The sequence below is a fragment of the Mustela nigripes genome, chromosome 13 (assembly GCF_022355385.1).
Source record: "Mustela nigripes isolate SB6536 chromosome 13, MUSNIG.SB6536, whole genome shotgun sequence".
NCBI lineage: Eukaryota > Metazoa > Chordata > Mammalia > Carnivora > Mustelidae > Mustela > Mustela nigripes.
Genome location: NC_081569.1, coordinates 142,052,409 through 142,070,101, shown reverse-complemented (window position 1 = coordinate 142,070,101; position 17,693 = coordinate 142,052,409). Strand labels below are relative to the sequence as shown.

Below are 17,693 nucleotides of genomic sequence, written 5' to 3'. Positions count from 1 at the left end.
GCGCTAACCTTGGGACTCTATATACTCCCAGGAGGGTGACTGACTTGGCTGGCAATTAGTTTGATTATATTTTTTTTAAACGTTCTAAGTTGAATTATCAAATGATTCAGAATTACATGGCATGCAGTATCCAAAATTATGGCTCTGGCGCATTGAGATTTACATCGAGAGTAGGAAGTGCCATCACATTCATCGTACACCCCACCCTCCCGCAAGGAAAAAAATCTCTACCTATTCGAGTTCTAGATCTGGTGCAGCATTAAGGATTAAAACTTACCACTTTACCAGGCCTTCCCCATGTGCAAATAAATCCCTCCTGACAAGCAGTGACTAGACAGTCTTCAAGAAAAATTAACACAGTCAGTCTTTCATGCGCTATCTTTTTACAGATGAGCGGCTCTAACAAGGGGACGTCTTCCATCCGAGGACACAGGGGCGTCCCCAGGGTTTTAGCTGGGTCCGTTTTGGTTTTAGTAACCAGGTTCAGTTTGTCGCTGCTCTTGCTAGAAATGTGTCCCATGCTGTGGTTTCGCTTGTGGTCTTTCTCGTGGTGCCTGTCCTTCCGGTCGTGCAGGGAGAGCGTCGCGAATTTGCTGACCCCAGAAGCGACGGCGCCGTCGGCCACGCTGCTCTTGCTGCCGGCGCTGGAGACGGTGGAGTGGGGGAGGCTGTTGGAGCGGGGCAGGGGCGGGGGCGCGGAGCTGCCGGGTGTCGTGACGCTGTTCCCCGTGCTGCCGGCAGGAGGGCTCGTGGCGTTCATGACATTGGTGTGTGTCCTTGCTCTCGAGAGGGGCTGGTGAGGGAAAAGGATGTCTTCCGTGAGGTCCCAGAGGCAGAGCTGCGTGTCCTGGCCCACTGAGCCGAACCGGTACGTCACGCTGACGGGGCGGCTCTCGGCAGAGTTCCGTTTGGACAGCCGCGACTGTGTACTGTTGGCCCGGTCGCGACCGAAATGGAGGAGGTCCTGGAAGTCCTCGTCACTGCCGCTGAACTCCATGGGGTCGCTCTCTTCCACACTCGTGGTGTAGGGGTCGAACGCCACAACACTGACCCAGGATTTGTGCCCGTGGCCTCGGGCGATCACCCGGCAGTCTCCGAAGGCCCAGACGGTCACCAGGTCGTCCTCGCCGCCCGTCACGATGTACTTGCCGTCCGGGCTCCAGCACACGCACAGCAGGCCTCCGAAGTAGCTCCGCATTGTGCCATGCAACTCCACCGAGTCAAAGTTGAACACCCGCAGAAACCCGTCCTGGCTCACGCAGGCCAAGAACTTGCCATCTGGGGAGAAAGCAAACTCGTTGAGGGCCCCCTCGCCCACGGTCCACTTAAGGAGAGGGTTCCTCGTGGATTTGCTCTTGCAAGTGTGCACGGCGAAGCTCTCGCCCTGCTTCAGGAGCTGGTAGTGGGGGGCTGTGGTGCCACAAGTGTGCTCCACGTTATACAAGTACATGCTCCCACTCGCGTGGGCTACTAGGAAAAGGCTTTCCGAACCGGGAACCCATTTGACACAGGTTACGCGTGACTTGTCTATTAGTCTCTGTGAAGACAAAGGAGAACAAGTTATCACAATGGAGAAGCTTTAACGGTCTACGTTTCCAGCAAGAAACTCATCTGCTTCTCGGTGAGGAGGGAAGGGTCCATCCAGGCACTGCACACTATCCCGCGGTCAGCTAAGCCAGCGAAGAGCACTGGGGCCCCCTGTAGAACTACTTTCTAGAACTGCACTTGGGTGCGAGGCCACTGGCTTTCGCGGAGGGAGTCAGTCATTCACCACACACAGCTGAGAGCCGACCCCGTGCCCATTGGAGTCTGTGCTTCCTGGCACCTACCCCATCGCCCTCCCTCCGAGGCCTCTCTGTGTTTCATCAGCACCTAAGTCCCGTGCCACCTACGCCTGCCCCCTGCTCTGGCTGCTCTGGCTGCTCCGGGGGTGGGGGCAGGTGCCAGCGCGCAGCCCCTGGCAGGAGCGCACCTGCCAGCTTCCCTCAAACTTCCTGGCTCAGACTCGCTGTCCTGCATGCATCCTGAAAAGCAGTTCCTCCGAAGCTTCTTCGTGGTGTTCAACAAAATAAAAAGACGGTGAACTCAGGAGGATGGACCTAATCACTGCCACGCCACGCTCATTTCTGTTCCTCTCACAGGCACCGGAGTCTTGTCTTTAAAACCAAAACAGCAAAAGGCCAAAGTAAAAAGCACCCAAAGGCACAACACGCGTGCGTCCCCACTCGCAGACCTTGCTGTGGGGCTCCCTGGCACAGCGGCTCCCCCCAGGCCCGCTCCAGGCTGCCGGATCCCAAAGCACATCCCCAGAAGCCGACCAGAAGTTCCCAACACTCCCAAGTTTCTGGAAACGCCTCCTGCCAAACCCTCTCCGCCGCCAGCTGCCTGGGAACTGGGTGCCTCAGGGTCAGTTAAACACAACCACTGCCCCTCCTGGCTGGGACTCTGGGGCCTGAGCCTTGGGGCACCGAGGTAAACCTCCCCGCCTGCACCACCCCCAAACCCCCTGGCTTTGCACAGCTGTGCTGAGCGTGCTGTATCTTCACAGAAAAGCAAAGAACATAAAATCACTCATTTTTTTTTCAAAGATGGACTGCGCAAGGTGCAGAATAGCAGGCCCCGGGCAGGGAGAAGAAGGGACACCCCGTGCGGCACGCAGGGCCCCTGGCACGGACGAGAAGAGACGCCGGCCCCCTATGGTACACCAGGGCTGCAGGTGACACAGCCAACTGCCCCACGGGGGCACCGCCCATGTCCTCATCCCCTGCCTCCTTGCCCTCCTACCTACGCCAATGCCAACAACCTAAAACCCAGCACCTACTCCGGCAGGGTTTCCGAGGCCTTCACTGCTTCTTCCTTAAGAGGTCAGAACAGGGCTCTCCTCCTGTGGGGGCTGCCCCCACGTCAGACCGTGCTGTCCCCGCTGGACCCAGGCCACCGTGGCTGTCCCATGTCGGGGGGGGGGTGGCCTGGTCAGGCGGCCCCAGAGCTACCTCGTGCTGGCAGCCAACACCATGGCTCTCGGTTCCTGCCCCTCACACGTGTCCGCAGCCGGACTGACTGTGGTCTTGCCAACAGAACACCACAGCCACGCAATCCTGTGTGGAAATTTTTAAGGACGGACATCAAACTTCCAGCGCAATGCTTAAGAGAAAATTTTATTTTTGGCTGAAAAAGATGCAACAAAAATACTTCCATTAGACTCCAAAACTGTGATCCCACCAGGTAAACAGGGTATTGTTCCAAAAGTGGGAGGCGGGAAGACAAAGAATGACAACACTGTCATTCCAACAAACGCCACTGGGACAACACAGACGTAGACACTTCCTTCCCTATTAAACAGGTGCATGGAGGCGACCCTAAGTAGATACATGCATGTAACTTATGGCCAAACGCCCAAGCCTCCCTCTCCTGAGCCCGGAGCACCTGGGAATCCGGGGCAGCAGAGCAGGCAGCCACAGACGCCAGCAGGCCAGGCGCCGGGCCGGCTCAGCCGCGGAGGCCCCCGCCCCCGGCAGGTCACGCGCTCGGGCGGGCGTGCCCAAAGCATCCACCTCGAGGGGCGCTCCCCGGGGCTCCCACGGGGCTGGGGCACGCGGCACACACACGGGGACAGCAGGGCTGACCTCCCATCGGAGGCCTGACTCTGCATCCCGGGCCCCGGGCAAGCGGCCCTGCCCATGGGTTCTTCAACCTCAGAGGACCCCACAAGGCCAGCTGCTGTCCCAAGCAGGCCGGCTGCTCTCACTCACAGGGAAGCGTGCAGAGCTCACTCGCATCCCTTTTCTCCATTCCAGTTCACCTGTCCCCAGAGTCACCAGCATGAAGCTTCCGGTTTCGCTCACCAGAACGTCTCGCCTCCGGACAAGGCAAACATGGGGACGAATCCGTCCACCCTCTATGCTTCCCGCTACAGACGACGCGCCGGCGCCCAGCTGCTCGCTCTGTCCGTCCCGCATCGGAACGGCTTCCGCACGCGGCTCAAGACCGCGTCCCCGTTCCTCTCTAACGCGGCACAGCATTCACGCGCACGGAGGCAAACACAGTCATTTGTCTTGAAATGTGCCATTTCCGGGGCACACACGGCAGTTCCCGTGGGTCCGAGTACGCCGCGGGACGGATTCCCAGTCACACAGCTGGGGCAAAAGGCAGCTCCACTTTCATCGGACAGACAGAGCCGGGCTGCCGCCCACGGGGGGAGAACTCGATACTCGCACCAGGGTAAGAGCACCCGCTTCCCCCAGGAAGGCAGATCTGAGGAGCGTGTCGCCCCCAGGAAACGGAGGCTCGGAAAGGCCAGGACGGCCGCCTGCGGCCCCACGCGCTCCCGGCTCGCCCTCCGCTCGCTCGAGTGTCCTCCCCGCGTCCCTTCTCAGACGCATCCGAGCCGGGCGCTGCCGCGGCACTGATCAGGACAGGCAGGCATTCGCGGCCAAGTGGGAGGAGAAGACGGTGAAATCTGTAAGATCCGAGGGTGACAGGAGCTGCGGAGAAAACCAGACCAGGGGGAGAAGGCCCCGTGCTGGCGGGGAGGAGGCCGGAGCGCCTTCGGTCTCAGACGGGAGAGCCTAGCCGGACTCCTCGCTGGGCGGCACAGGCTAGCTGGGCGGGCCGACAGCCGCCGCCGGTAGGCCAAGGGCACGTGCGGAAGAGCACCTCACGGAGGGACCCACAGCCACGAGGCGCTGAGGCAGGAGCAAACCCAGAGAAAGAAGGGAGCCAGAGCAGGCGGGGCGGACAGGGAGAGGCGGGGCTGCCACCCTGCGCCACGCACGGCCTGACGGACGCCAGCCAAGGCCGGGGCCACTCACCCTGGTTCCCAGGAACGGGACGAGCCCGCCTCAGACCCCAGGCCAGAGCAGGAGGCACCACTCTAGGGCCAGCTAGCTGACAGTCACTGAATTTAAACAGCTCTGGTTATCATCTGGTTTGGATTTAACAAAAAAAGAAGAGGAAAGAAAGCATTTCACTCCCTTCTTTCTAATTAAGAAACAAACACCTGGACACTGTTTTCAGTAAACATAAGCCCAGTATCTATACTGTAAAGGTGTATTTCTGTTGCTGAAAATACCTCGTAAAAAAGGTGGAGAATCTCAAGGCCCCATGTTAAGTAACGGGACGCCCCTGTTCAGCTGGACTTCTCCGGTATGGGTGGGTCTGTGAGCCGGACGCACCGGGACAAAACCGCCTCGGTGGAAGCGTGGCCTCTGAGGGAAGGGGGTGCAGGGAAATGACTGTGCGGGGTGCGGGCAGTGGCCCAGGACAGAGCTGTCCGGGCGGATGCGGGGATACACAGCACCTGTTTGGCTGGAGCACCCAAGCGGCGGCAGGGAATGAGGTCCGGGATGGTGAGCTGGGGCTCAGGACAGCCAAGTCTCAGGCTAAGCAGCTCTGGGCCGTGACCCTGAAGCCCTGGGCCACCATTCCCACAGCTCTGAGCGCTTGATTTGTGCCTGAAGTGAGATGTGCCGTGTGTGAGATACACACTGGATTCTGAAGGTGTGAGAAACTACAGCAACAATCCCCTTCATTGTTTCATATTACATATATGTTGAGATAACACCTTGGTACATAGAGAAAACAAAATCTTAATTTCACCCACTTTTTGCTTATTTAATGTACTATTAGGAAATGTAAGGCTGCACATGTGGCTCACACTGTCTTTCCACTGGGGGCGTGGCCGCGGTCGGGGAGCAAAGTTCTGAAAGGGGAAGAAAGAGGAATGTACAGAAGGTACAGAATGGAAGGTGGGAGGCGGGGCGCAGGTGGGGAGGAACCAGTTAGGAGGCTGTGACATTGCTGTGGACAAAAAGTGACCCTGGGTGCATGGCAAGACGGGCTGTTCACAATGGCTTAGGCTTCGGTGAGTGGGGGAGGGGTGAGGAAGGGGCCTGTCGAGTCTCCTGGGCCTGGAGCTCAGGCACCCGCCACACACAGGAAGGCTGGGGGTGGGATTATGCTGGGGAGATGCCCAAGTGTCCTCATGGAGTGGGCTGAGAACAGGGGGAGCCAGATCTGTGACCCCCTAAGATCCCCGAGGAAGGCGCAGTGTGGACGAAGAGGACGGGGAACGCTCCACTCAGAGGGAGCAGGACAAAAATCAGGGGGGCAGAAGGAACATCCAAGGACATGACCCCAAAGTCCCACGAGGCGAGGAAGAGCTGAGGCTGAGTGACCACCACAGACCAGGAGCTCTGCAGCAGGGCAACGACCCTCCGTGTCCTGTGATGGACTCTTTGAGGTTGACTCGGTCTAACCACTGAAGTGAAAGTCAGAGGGGGCAGTGACCCCAGCAGGGCTGAGGAAGGCAGAGGAGGAGCAGGGAGGCCTCCTTAGAAGAGCACAGGGCGTGAGTCTGGGGGACCAATGAGGGGGGCGGTGGGGTTCTGGGGAGGGGGTTCCGGGAGGAGCCTCCCCAGCTCCCTGGATGCAGAGAAGCCGGGGGACACTGACAGGTGGAGGAGGGCAAGGAGCAGAGGGGAGTGTGAACCCACTTCCAGAAAACCAGCAGGGGGGATGGAGCGGGGCAGGAGCTCAGGGAGGGGGAAGACGGTAGGGAGGTGGCCAGGTGGTTCAGCAGTTAAGAGGGGCTCTAGGAGGTCCCCTGGCTTGGCCACTGGGCTTCCATTAGAGTCAAATTCCAAAATGCTTGGAGCCAATTTCTATAATCATCTTTGTGAAAACCAGATCCCAAACCTGGAGGGGGGTTCGCCGTCTCTGCATGTCACAGAGCGGCTCCACACCCACACTCCTCACCAGCCCCCGGCCAGTCCTCACCTGCGGCCCCGCACGATCCCCACCCTGACTCCAAAGAAACCTTCCCTTTGCTGATACAGCTCCAGGACAAATCAAACACTAAAACTACCGTCACCAACGGCATTGAGAGACAAGATTCAGCTATAATCAATTAATAAAGAAAGCAAGAACAAAAATAAATCTATAATCGTGTTAAAGTGTCACTGCTAGGACAAAATTTTCTAAAGCACTAAGTTGTCTTTTTATTTTTTATTTTTGGGGGGAGAAGGGCAGAGTGACAGGGAGAGAGAATCTCAGGCAGACTCCACACTGAGCACAGAGCCCAACGCGGGGCTCGATCTCACAACCCTGAGATCATGAGCTGAGCTGAAACCAAGAGTGGGACCCTTAACCGACTGAGCTACCCAGGTGCCCTTTAGTTGTCTTTTTATTCTTTTCTACTACTAACATCGCGACGAGCAGAAAAAATTTATTTCCAGGGCAGTGGGTATACATTTTATAATGCAGATATCAATCTATAACAAAAATACTGAAGCAAACAAATCAAAAACCACAGCCGCTGGAGGGTGGGGAGCCATAATGTAGCCACAAGCAAAACGCAGGACTAAGGGCTCTGCTTCTGTAAACACATTTAAAAAGAGAGCGGCTTCCCTCAGGAAGTGTGAGGAAAGATTATTTCAAAGCCATAGAAAGGAGGATCAAATGCAGTCTTATCAAGGCTAAAACTCTAAGGAGTAGAGCATTATGAGCTCCTTTCCTTCCTTTGATTAAAAAAAGCAACAATAAAACAAAACTAACAAAATGCCCATAACCACTCTTTTGTCCCAGAACTGGACAGAAGACTGCAGAGCGGGGCCTGGCTCTCCCCGCTCCTGGGGGCACTGGGTGCCGGGAAGGAGCAAGAAGATGCAGCCTCGGGCTGGCCGAGGGCGGCCTTGGCTCCCGTGGGCCCCTCGGAGAGCAGGAGATGCGCACACACCCAGGTGACGGCCCTGGCCTCCCAGCCCGGGACGGGAAACAAAGTCAAGGCAGAGGTGTCAGTAGCGGAAGAAGCCCCGACCATGAGTGCGTCTTAGATCTATCTTCCCCAATAATCAAAACACACTTGAAGATCCTCCAAAATTAATATTCTCTGGATACAACCCTGAAATAATGAGAATTTCTACAAAAACAAGACTGAGTTCCTCATCATCTAGAAACTATTCCTTTATAATTCCCCCCGTCAGTGCATCATAACCACCAGCAGCAACGAGCGAGCTCCACAGCCTTTGGGGTCCTTCACGTGAGGCTGAATGCTGACCGGCTGGGGAGGCTCCTTTCCGGGGAGCTTGCCGAATGAAGGGCCACTCCACGGGCACACACAGGATGCTACAGATACACCGAGGACCCACTGAGACAGACTGGAGGGAGCAGAGACCGGGGGACCCACGGGCGTCACTCCCCCGGGGGAGGCTGGAAAGGTCCTTCTGGACTGAGCCGGTTCAACAGCCAAGCCCTGGGGCGTGACAGGGACACCCGGCAGCAGGGCCTGAAGGGCGCACGGCTCCCCTCGAAGTCCACGGGCCGGCCGGGGAGGAGGGATCTCGGACGGAGTGTGTGAATCTACCAGGCTCACCTCATTAAAAACGTAAAAACTACAAAGACGGTAAAATTAGGAGTGAACACTGGGACTTTTCCCATCTTCTTTGTACATCTATAAACAATCATTTAAAAAAATTTTTTTTAATTTTTAGTTAATGGAGAGGGGGAAAAAATCACTTTTAAAGATATACTTGACACCCAGATAGAAATTTTCATCTATCTTTAACATCACGTGGATTTCTAGACTAATTCCATCCATCCATCCATCCCCCCATGCAAACATCGGTTATCTCTTCGAGGGCCAGGAGCCCGGAGAGGGGCGGCAACAGTGGAAGAATCGGTACCGGGGCCTGTGTGCACGTGTACACCTGTGTGCAACGGACACCGTGAGAGAAGCACTCGGAAGAAGACACACGTGTGACCCACGTGATAAGGTGTTCCCCGTCCTCTGCTCTGCACACGCTCATTCTCTCCCTGGGTTGTCCTGGAAACTTACTGCCTCCGCCCTCCAAGAAGCCCTTCCCCACCGCTGTCTGTCCCCCGCCCTGCCCCCGGGGCCGGCTGCCTCCCCCGTAGCAAACTCTGCAGAGCAGCCCCCAAGGGCTCACTGTCCCAACCCAAGGCTCAACACGTCTCCTCACCTCTCTTCCAGGTGGGTGACATAACCCCCCCTTTCCAGGTGAGGAGGGGTCGGGGGAAGAGCAGGGAGGTGCTCAGGCTCAAGGCTGGGCGTTCTGAGCCACGGGGCTGAGTCTCTAAGTGGCAGGAAATAAATGCAAAGTTGAAAGTGACTCTCTGAAGGCCCCGTGATGAGCCGTGCAGAGGCCTGGAGCACAGTCAGTGCAACAGACCTTACGTCTCATCTCCGGGATGGGAGGACTAGTTACACAGCAACCTCCCGAACTTTTACCCCTGGGCTCCAGGGTCCCCGTATCTAATATTCGTCGGCCTCTGAAGCTTGTCAAGTGCAGACTGGAGCTCCGAGCTTCCCGTCCACTCTACACCTGCCCCTTTCCCAGTCTTCCCCAACGGGTACGTGACAGCCGGAAACCTACCCATCTCCAAGCAGCAGCCACAGGAATTTACAAAAACACCAACCTTGACCGCCTCATGCTCCTGCCCCCTCCCCGCTCAGGGGCGCAGTGCTGCCCTGCACCACCCGCCCCGTGGACTCGGCCCTCCCTGCGCTCTCCTGACCCCCCCCATCGCCCCTTCCTTCCTAGTCCCGGCCTTCACCTGCTCTCCCTTCTGGGAAACACTCCTTCTCAGGCTGGACCTGGCCGGCCTCTTACTCGTGGGAAGCCCCGCCTAGAGCACAGCACCTCTGTCAAGAGAGGTCCTCCGCCACCCCCGTCCCTCTCCCTGCCTCCCCAGGCCTCGGCCTCCTCATGCATCACGTGTCAGCATTTGCCCTAAGCGCGTGTGAGGGGAGCTACTGCTGACACGTCTGCCCCTCTCTCGAGGGGTCGCGACAGAAGCAGCCCGAGTGGGCACAAGGTAGGTGGACCGAGGTCTGTCCCCAGGATGAACAGGGCCACTGCTCTCGTCCACCCGCTCTCCCGAACAGGTACGCGCCTCCTCACTGGCCTTGCTACCTCTGCCACTCTCTCTTCATTCCAATCCACGTTCCACAAGTGCCAACGAGCGTTCTAAAGGACACGCCTGACCCACTCGTTCCCTTGATTAAAAGCCCAGAACTACCCTTACAGCCTCCAGCATCAGATCCAAATTTCTCAGTATGTCAGGGCGTTCACAGTCTGGTTCCGACGCCCCGTTGGCTCTGACCCCGGTGTCTTTGAGGCCTGCACACTGACTTGGTCGCGCCTGGCCACCCAACACCCCTCCATATGCCACATCTCCGGCTCTGAGAGCCTCTCTCCCATTTCCCCAGCTCCTGTGCACCTTTCAAGATGCAGATCAAGTGTCACCTTCTGGAAATCTCAGATTTACAATATTGGATACACGCTGAAGAATACGGTGAACACATATCCCCGGGCACTTTGTCCCAGCACTCTGATAACGTGGCCCGGAACCCCCTCCATCCACGGCACTGAGCTGGGAGCTCCTGGGAACACAGGGCCCAGCCACCAGGCAACGACTCACAGTGGGCCTCACAGCCTGTGACCAGGGGCCCATCTCTGTCATCAACTTACTACCTGCCTGGACAATTCACTCACCTTCTCTATGTCCTCATCTGTAAGACAGCAACAGCTGCCTGCCCAGTCACCCTGGGGCAGATCTAGAACCGGCCGAAGCCCCTAACTCTCGTGCCACGGCGAAGCCCACGTGAGTGATACCGGCTCCAAGCGCCGCTCCCGGCACTCTCAGATCCAGACCACCGCGACGCCTGCTCTGACACCCTGACCAAAACCTGATGTAAATGCCACCCGCAGAGCCAAGAGCTCTCCTCACTGTGAAAGGCAAAGGACTTCAGCCTCAAGCGTTGAGTGCCGAACTGGCATTCACCCTACACAGTTTTATTTTCAAATAAAGTGGAAGATGAGCATGAGACAACTGGCACTGAAATCAGTGACAGGTTGCTTCCTGGCCCGCGATGCCCGCTGCTGTCCAGGCACGGATCTGGCTGACATGTCCGAGTGCTCTCAGGGCCCTGAGACTCCCCTGTGACATCACAGGGGAGAACAAGCCCCTCTTGTTCTCCAAGTGGCATCCTGTGCCATCGTCAGCCGGAGCAGCCTCCCGATGTTGTACAGACAGCCCTTCCCCCTCGATGACATGCCCCCTACCGATACAAACAAAACCCATAATGACTCCAAATTCAGCTTCCGGTGACAGTGCAGAGATGCCTGGTTGCTCCCCCATAGCTCCCACGAGGAGGAAAAAAAGTCATTCGGCTACTGGGAAATCACTTCCCCACACGTTATTAGTAAAAGACTTAGGTAAATAAAACAAGTTTTCTGCTTCAGACTTATTTTTAAAAGAAACTGGGATCAATTCTTTTCTTCTCGAGTTTTGTCAACCCACATGGCAAGTTCTGTTTCTGGTCAAACCTGCTGCAAGCAGAAGAGGAGATGGCACGGCTCAAGAGATCTCACCAAATCCCACTGGCAATGCCAGACAGAAGCACCATGGACAGGGACCAGCGGTGGAGATGGCACGGGCCGCAACGCTGTTGAAGAATCCCAATTTTAACTACAATCTGTCCACTTGAATATTCTCCCCTAAACAAAACTGCTTCTGATGAACCAGAACATATAATGCTCTTCTGTTCCAAGTCCATGACATCAAAACCAGGCAAGAGCACAAAAACACTTGCCCTTCCTGAGAGAGGGATCCCACATGACCTGACTCTTGTCACATCAGGGCCGTGGTCACTGATGACACCGGGACCCAGGGCTTCTAAGTCAGCAACCCCACCACATCGTTTCCGTTTGCTGGGCAAGTCGCACTGAGACAGAGGGAGGATGTCGCATACGCTGCGGCAAGTCTGGGGCCGACAAGCCCCCATGACAGCTTTACCACATGATCCATGTGGCGACTTCAACAGCCACGCTGAACAGTTCTGATGTGTTTCTGAACATACATGGCTCACGTAGCTCAGGCGCCTTCCAGAACAGAACTGGAGGTGCCAGGAAACCAGCACATGCTAGGTCACTAGCAGAAACTGTATCATGTGATCCAATTTTAAATGCCAGGATTTCAAATATGTCAAAGGTGATTTTACAGCAAATATTTCCAAGAGAAAGAAAGCTATCCCTTAGCCAAACGCCTGTCAAATACAGACACAAAAGCCCGAACTACCACTTAGATGGCCTACGGAATTATTATCAAATTCTCTGATCTGCATGAAATTTTCTGGTGTTGTGAACAAGGTCCAGGATTCTGTATCTTATTTAAATTATAAATATCAAGTGACAATTTCACCCATCTCCATTATAAGAGAGTTTTAAAGCAGCCGCTACAGACACCTAAGCATGCTCCATAAAAAATGCCCAGAACAGGTACCCCGAGGAAGAACAGGCGAAGTCAAGTTAGTTCACCACATTTAACCGGGTAATACTAGGTAGGACAGTTAGAGAATGAAAAATGGGCTTAGCTTGACGTGTAAAATAAGGCCCACTGCCCTTGGCAAGAACGTATAAATTCTTAAAGGGATTCTTAACAGCTAAGACAGGGTGCTACTTACTTCCTCATTAAATAGTTTGCTAGTTTCTTTTTTGATTGGATCTATAAGCTGGACTTGGCCTGCGGAAAAGCCCACTAGGAGAGAGACACTTTCTGCTGTGGCTGTTAGGTGGTTGAAGTCATGACAAGTAGGCTGTGTTCCTTTGTAAATCCTTTTATCTATTGGTTTACTCAAGTCAGCAGCCTGGAGGAGAAAGAGAAAAATACATACGGTAAACAGCACATTGAGATGAGAAATCTAATAGTTACTCTATTTTATACTCCATTATGATGTTCAATCTTAAAAACAAAGGTATTTTTAAAAAATTTTTCCAGTTTTCAGCATCTTGTAAAAGCAGTTGCATATACATCAGCCAATTTGATATTGTTAGACTATCTGTAATATGCTCATAACTGTTACCTCCACGACTTGTTCTTATCTTAAACAAAAACTCCTGGACTTTAGGAGGAAAAATCCTTGAGATACTAAATTCAGTATTTGCAAAATACATTCAATTCCAAGCAATTTCTAACAGAGTACCTCTAACCACATAAAAACTCGGCTTGCATATTGATCCACAGCATCTAAATGCTCATTGGTGAGTTACCTGTAGCCCAGGGGTTCTCAAAGTGTGGTCCCCACACCAGTGGTGGCGGCAGCAGCATCACCTGGAAACTCAGAAATGCAAATTCTCAAGCCCCACCCCTGATCAAAAGAATCCGAAACTATAGGGGTGGGCCTAGCAAGCCTTCCAGGTGATTCCGATGCCCACTCAGATTTGAGAACCACCGCTGCAGCCAATTATAAGCAGGTGCCTTCTTACTGGGGCCCAGTCCCTCTTCTGCACCCGTGTTTGAGGTACCTTTCACTTACTGAGCCCACACTCAGTGCACGGCGTGCATCACCTTTAAACCCTACAACGACCCTTCAAAGTAGAGAACAAGTTTAGGGAGGTGAAATAACTCAGCCAAGGTCACCATACCTACCTAAGTAAGCGACTGGATGTATAGCCCAGGTCTGTTTGACCATAAAGGGGAAGGGAAGGACACACACGCACACACCCCAAAGTCAGAAGCAAATGACTTCCAACTTGGGCCAAAAAGTGATGTTTCAGTATGCCTCCCCATAAATCCCTAGAGCGAGACTTTCTTCTTCTTCATGAGGAATGTTCCATGCAATCTAATGTGCCGGGCTGTCGCGGAAATTAAGGACGCCACCCTCCAGCCCTAGCGGAAAGTCACAGGTGCAGACAACCAGGCTGCTGTGTGTGTCCCGCGACACGACCACTGGAGCCGCGGCTACTGTTCTCTGCTGACCAACCCGAGGCAGGTTCTGAAGAGTTCTTTCTTTCAAAGAGGTCCGTGATATTGTGCTGAGGATTGTTTCACTTTCCACATGACAAACATAAATACTGAGTGGAAAAGGGGACATCAAAATTCTAGGAATCTTTAAGCAAACTCCAAACCCGAACATTTGGAAGTCTGGACCCGAGTGGGACTTGCACTCGGAGCCCGGGGCAGAGGAATGGGGATGCGTGCCACGCGGACACCCCCAGCCTCACCTCAGTTAAAACGGAGATGAGTATCTCTGTCCCACCAACCTCATGGGATTGTCTGGAGGATGAAATAAGAGAGCATGTGCGTGAAAGAGGCTTGAAAAGTATAATATAAATACGATACAAAACACAGGGACGTCCTGACTTTGCAGCAAGGCGAAAAGGGACCAGCGGGGAAGGGAGTTCAGTGCTGAGGCAGGCTGAAGGTGGTGGCCAGCAGAGATGTGAGGGAGCTGCGGAGCCAAAGCAAGCCACCTCCGCCCCTCACTGCGACCCGCCCGCAGGGACAGGCCCACTGACAGAAGCTGCTCCCGGCTGGGCCCTAGAGGCAGGAAAAAAGAAGCCAGGCTAAGGGACCTCAGCAAATTATTTCAGAGCTAAGAAGGTTATCAGCAAATGTTGGAAGAGCTCAAAATAGACAGTAAAAGATGCTGGCAACTAGAGACAAAACACCAATCTAAAATACGAACAATTACATTATTACATGATCTCTGTATAGCATATAAAACTCTCTGAGAACTTTTTTTTAAGTTTGCTTAGGGAACTCCCCCCTTGAGAAACATATCTAAAATTATGCATAAAACTATAAAAATCTATCCAAAGGCAAGCCAAAAATTACAGAGAAAACATGCTAATACAAATTAAATGAGCAAAGGGCATCCAGTTGTTCTCAGAAACACGGGAGGAAGTAAAAGCGCCTGCTTTACCGGTACTGCTTCTAGGGCAGAGCTAACTCACAGAGCCCTTACAGCAACTACACTAGCTCGGCCCTCGGGGTGGTTATTGTACCTCCTGGCCTCCTAATAGGAAAAGATGTCATTTGTAAATAGACCACATGTATTTTAATGCCAACTGAAAGACTACTTTTACTCTTAAATCGTGTAAATATTCTCCAAACACCCTGTTTACTAATCTGCTTAACAACTTCCTTCCCAGACCAGGGCTCTCAAACTGTACCAGACCACGCCAGCCTGCTGGTCGGCAGCAAGAGTCCATACAGAGACGGAGAAGCGGCACTCGGAAACTGAGGGCAATCAGACGGACAACTTTGCATTGACTCTAATAATAGAAACTTGAATTTGTATTCTACATGTCTTTTTCAGTTTCATTTCCCATTAATATATTTTTTTCAATTTTAGAAAAGTATCAGCCCAGACAGACTGGACATTTTTTTTTTTAAGATTTTATTTATTTATTTGTCAGAGAGCACGGGAGCAAGTGCGCAAGAGCAGGAGCAGCTGTGGGAGAAGCAGGCTCCCCGCTGAGCAAAGAATGTTCCATCCCTGATGCACTCGATCCCAGGACCCAGGCACCATGACATGAGCCAAAGGCAGACGCCTAACTGACTGAGCCATCCAGGCACCCCCAGACTGGAAATTTTAACCGGTCATTCAACACTGGTGAGAAGCACCAGAGGGAGGCACCAGAGTAAACCAAGGCCCAGGAAACACTCAGAGTATCTCTTATCTAAGGTCATTCCCCAGCCCCAGCCCCTAGGGGCACCAATCCCGCTATAGTGGCACAAGTGCTGCCAAGCCACACAGCCCCGACCAACATCAAGCAGGAATTACTGTGAAGCCCAAGGTGACCGCTAGAGGCGTGCCCACAACTGAGAAACCCGTGGACTCCGCCGCTGGTGCCCGAGCTCGAGAAAGCCAGGTTGCCAGCGCCAGCCTTCCTTCCCAGCAGGGGAGTCATCTCCGCCCCATCCTGTCCTCTGTCTTCTGCAGCCAATCACCAAGTTCAGTCTCTTTTCCCATGGATGTGTTGCTGCCCTAGTTCTTCTTCCTCCTCTTCCTCCCTTCTTTTGGGGTGGAGCGGTGCCAACATGGACACTGAGCTCACACACCTTTTAGTAGCAGTTAGGACCGCCTGAGCCAGCCATGCCTCTTCTGCGTGGGCTCCCCAGCGAGGAGGAGAAAGAACCCAGCCTCCGGAGCCCGGCAGGCCTCGGTCCAAACCCTGCCTTTCCTCTGGGTAGCCGGGTGGCCCAGGCAAGATGCTCCTCTCCTCTCAGAGAACAACACGCCCAGCGCTCCTGCCAGGTAGTGGGGAGGCCCACTGAGAACGGACCCACAAAGCACAGGGTGTGCAGACGCACTCGAAGGGCGACTACCTTTGTGACTGCCCCTGTCACATCCCATCTCTCTGGTCAAATGTTTCAGGAGCCTCCTGACTGTGTCACAGCAGGGCCTGACGTCGGCCTGTGGAACTCTTGCTGCGCCCAAGCAGCTTCACATGCCCAACTCTCACCTCACAGCCCCCCGCAGGGGGCACGGATCCACCTGCCAGCCATCCTCTGAGGAGAAGCCAGAGCCGGGAAAGGATTCCGGCCTCCAGGGCCAGCTCCTGCCACCGCGGCGTCTGCTTGCCCTCCACACCGCAGTCCTGAGTGGGCTGCAGGCACACAGCCCCCCTCTCGGGCTCCCTCTCTTGGCTGGGCTGGGGCAATTTTACCCAGTGGCTCAGGCCCCACCTCCAACAAGCCTTTTCCCAACCACCGTTCTTTGGGTTGGCTCCTTTATCTCAGTTCTCGAGTCCTCAATTCGTTCCACAAAATTTAGTATTGAATCACTTGTATGATTACAGTACTGTTTTATGTCTGTTATCATCAATTATAAGAAAATTACAATGACAATTAAAAATTACAATAAAAACTCCTTTAAGGAGCAGAACTTCTTTATTAAATAGTTACCCCTGTCTTACCCCACCAAATCAGCGTTTATGTTTCAGCTCTCTGGTGAATTCTGCATAGATGGGTTACAGACACTTGGGATTTTTTTAATGCATCTGCACCCTAATTATTGCCAGTTAACTGAATTCTTAAGCAGGAATTTACAGCAGAACGTATTTTTTTAAAAATCTTACCAATGTTAAGAATTAGATCACATCCGGTTATTCGGCCCCAGTAGAGTGCCCCGTCCGTCACAAGTATTGTCTGTTGAACAAATGAAACTGCAAGTATTCCAATTTTTTCGGGTGAGATTAAGTTGTATATTATGCTCATTCGCTTCTGCATAAGGAGTTACTGATTACAAATAATCTATCAGTGTCTTGTTCTCAGGAGAAAAATTTTAAATTATGGTTTAAAAATTCCTACCATACTTGGGGCGCCTGGGTGGCTCAGTGGGTTGAGCCTCTGCCTTCAGCTCAGGTCATGATCTCAGGGTCCTGGGATCGAGCCCCGCATCGGGCTCTCTGCTCAGCGGGGAGCCTGCTTCCTCCTCTCTCTCCGCCTGCCTCTCTGCCTACTTGTGATCTGTCTGTCAAATAAATAAATAAAAATCTTTAAAAAAAAATTCCTACCACAGACACAAGCTGGTGATCAAAATCCTTGATCAACAAGTACAAACAATTTCACGTTTCCCTTTCTTGCACTCAAAGGTCAGTGAAAGCAGCCCCTGATTCCAGCCTCATCTTCCCCCAGCCCCCGCCTGGCGCGCTGGGGCAGCCCAGCGAAAGGAAAGCCCCCACAGGCTCGGCGGGCCTCCTCACTCGGCCGGGGCCTCCGCACTGGCACAGCCTTTAGCGGACCTCAGAGGAGACCTGTGGGCCCGTGCCGGGTGCCCTCCACGGAACCTGCTACCCGAGACCCCCGAGCGCCCAGAAGCACGTGGTGTGACATGGAAACTCTCTCAGAAAGACCTCTTTTGAAAAAAAGCATGTGAGATGATG

General features: G+C 53.8%; 1 protein-coding gene across 1 annotated transcript in view; it reads right to left on the bottom strand.

The window, feature by feature from the left end:
- Positions 1-17,693, bottom strand: part of WDR20 (WD repeat domain 20) — a 65,741-nt gene that overhangs the window by 10,131 nt on the left and 37,917 nt on the right. The window contains 2 exon segments of the mRNA XM_059374011.1: positions 278-1,537; positions 12,485-12,667. Of these exon segments, the coding sequence (XP_059229994.1) occupies positions 278-1,537; positions 12,485-12,667 (1,443 nt within the window).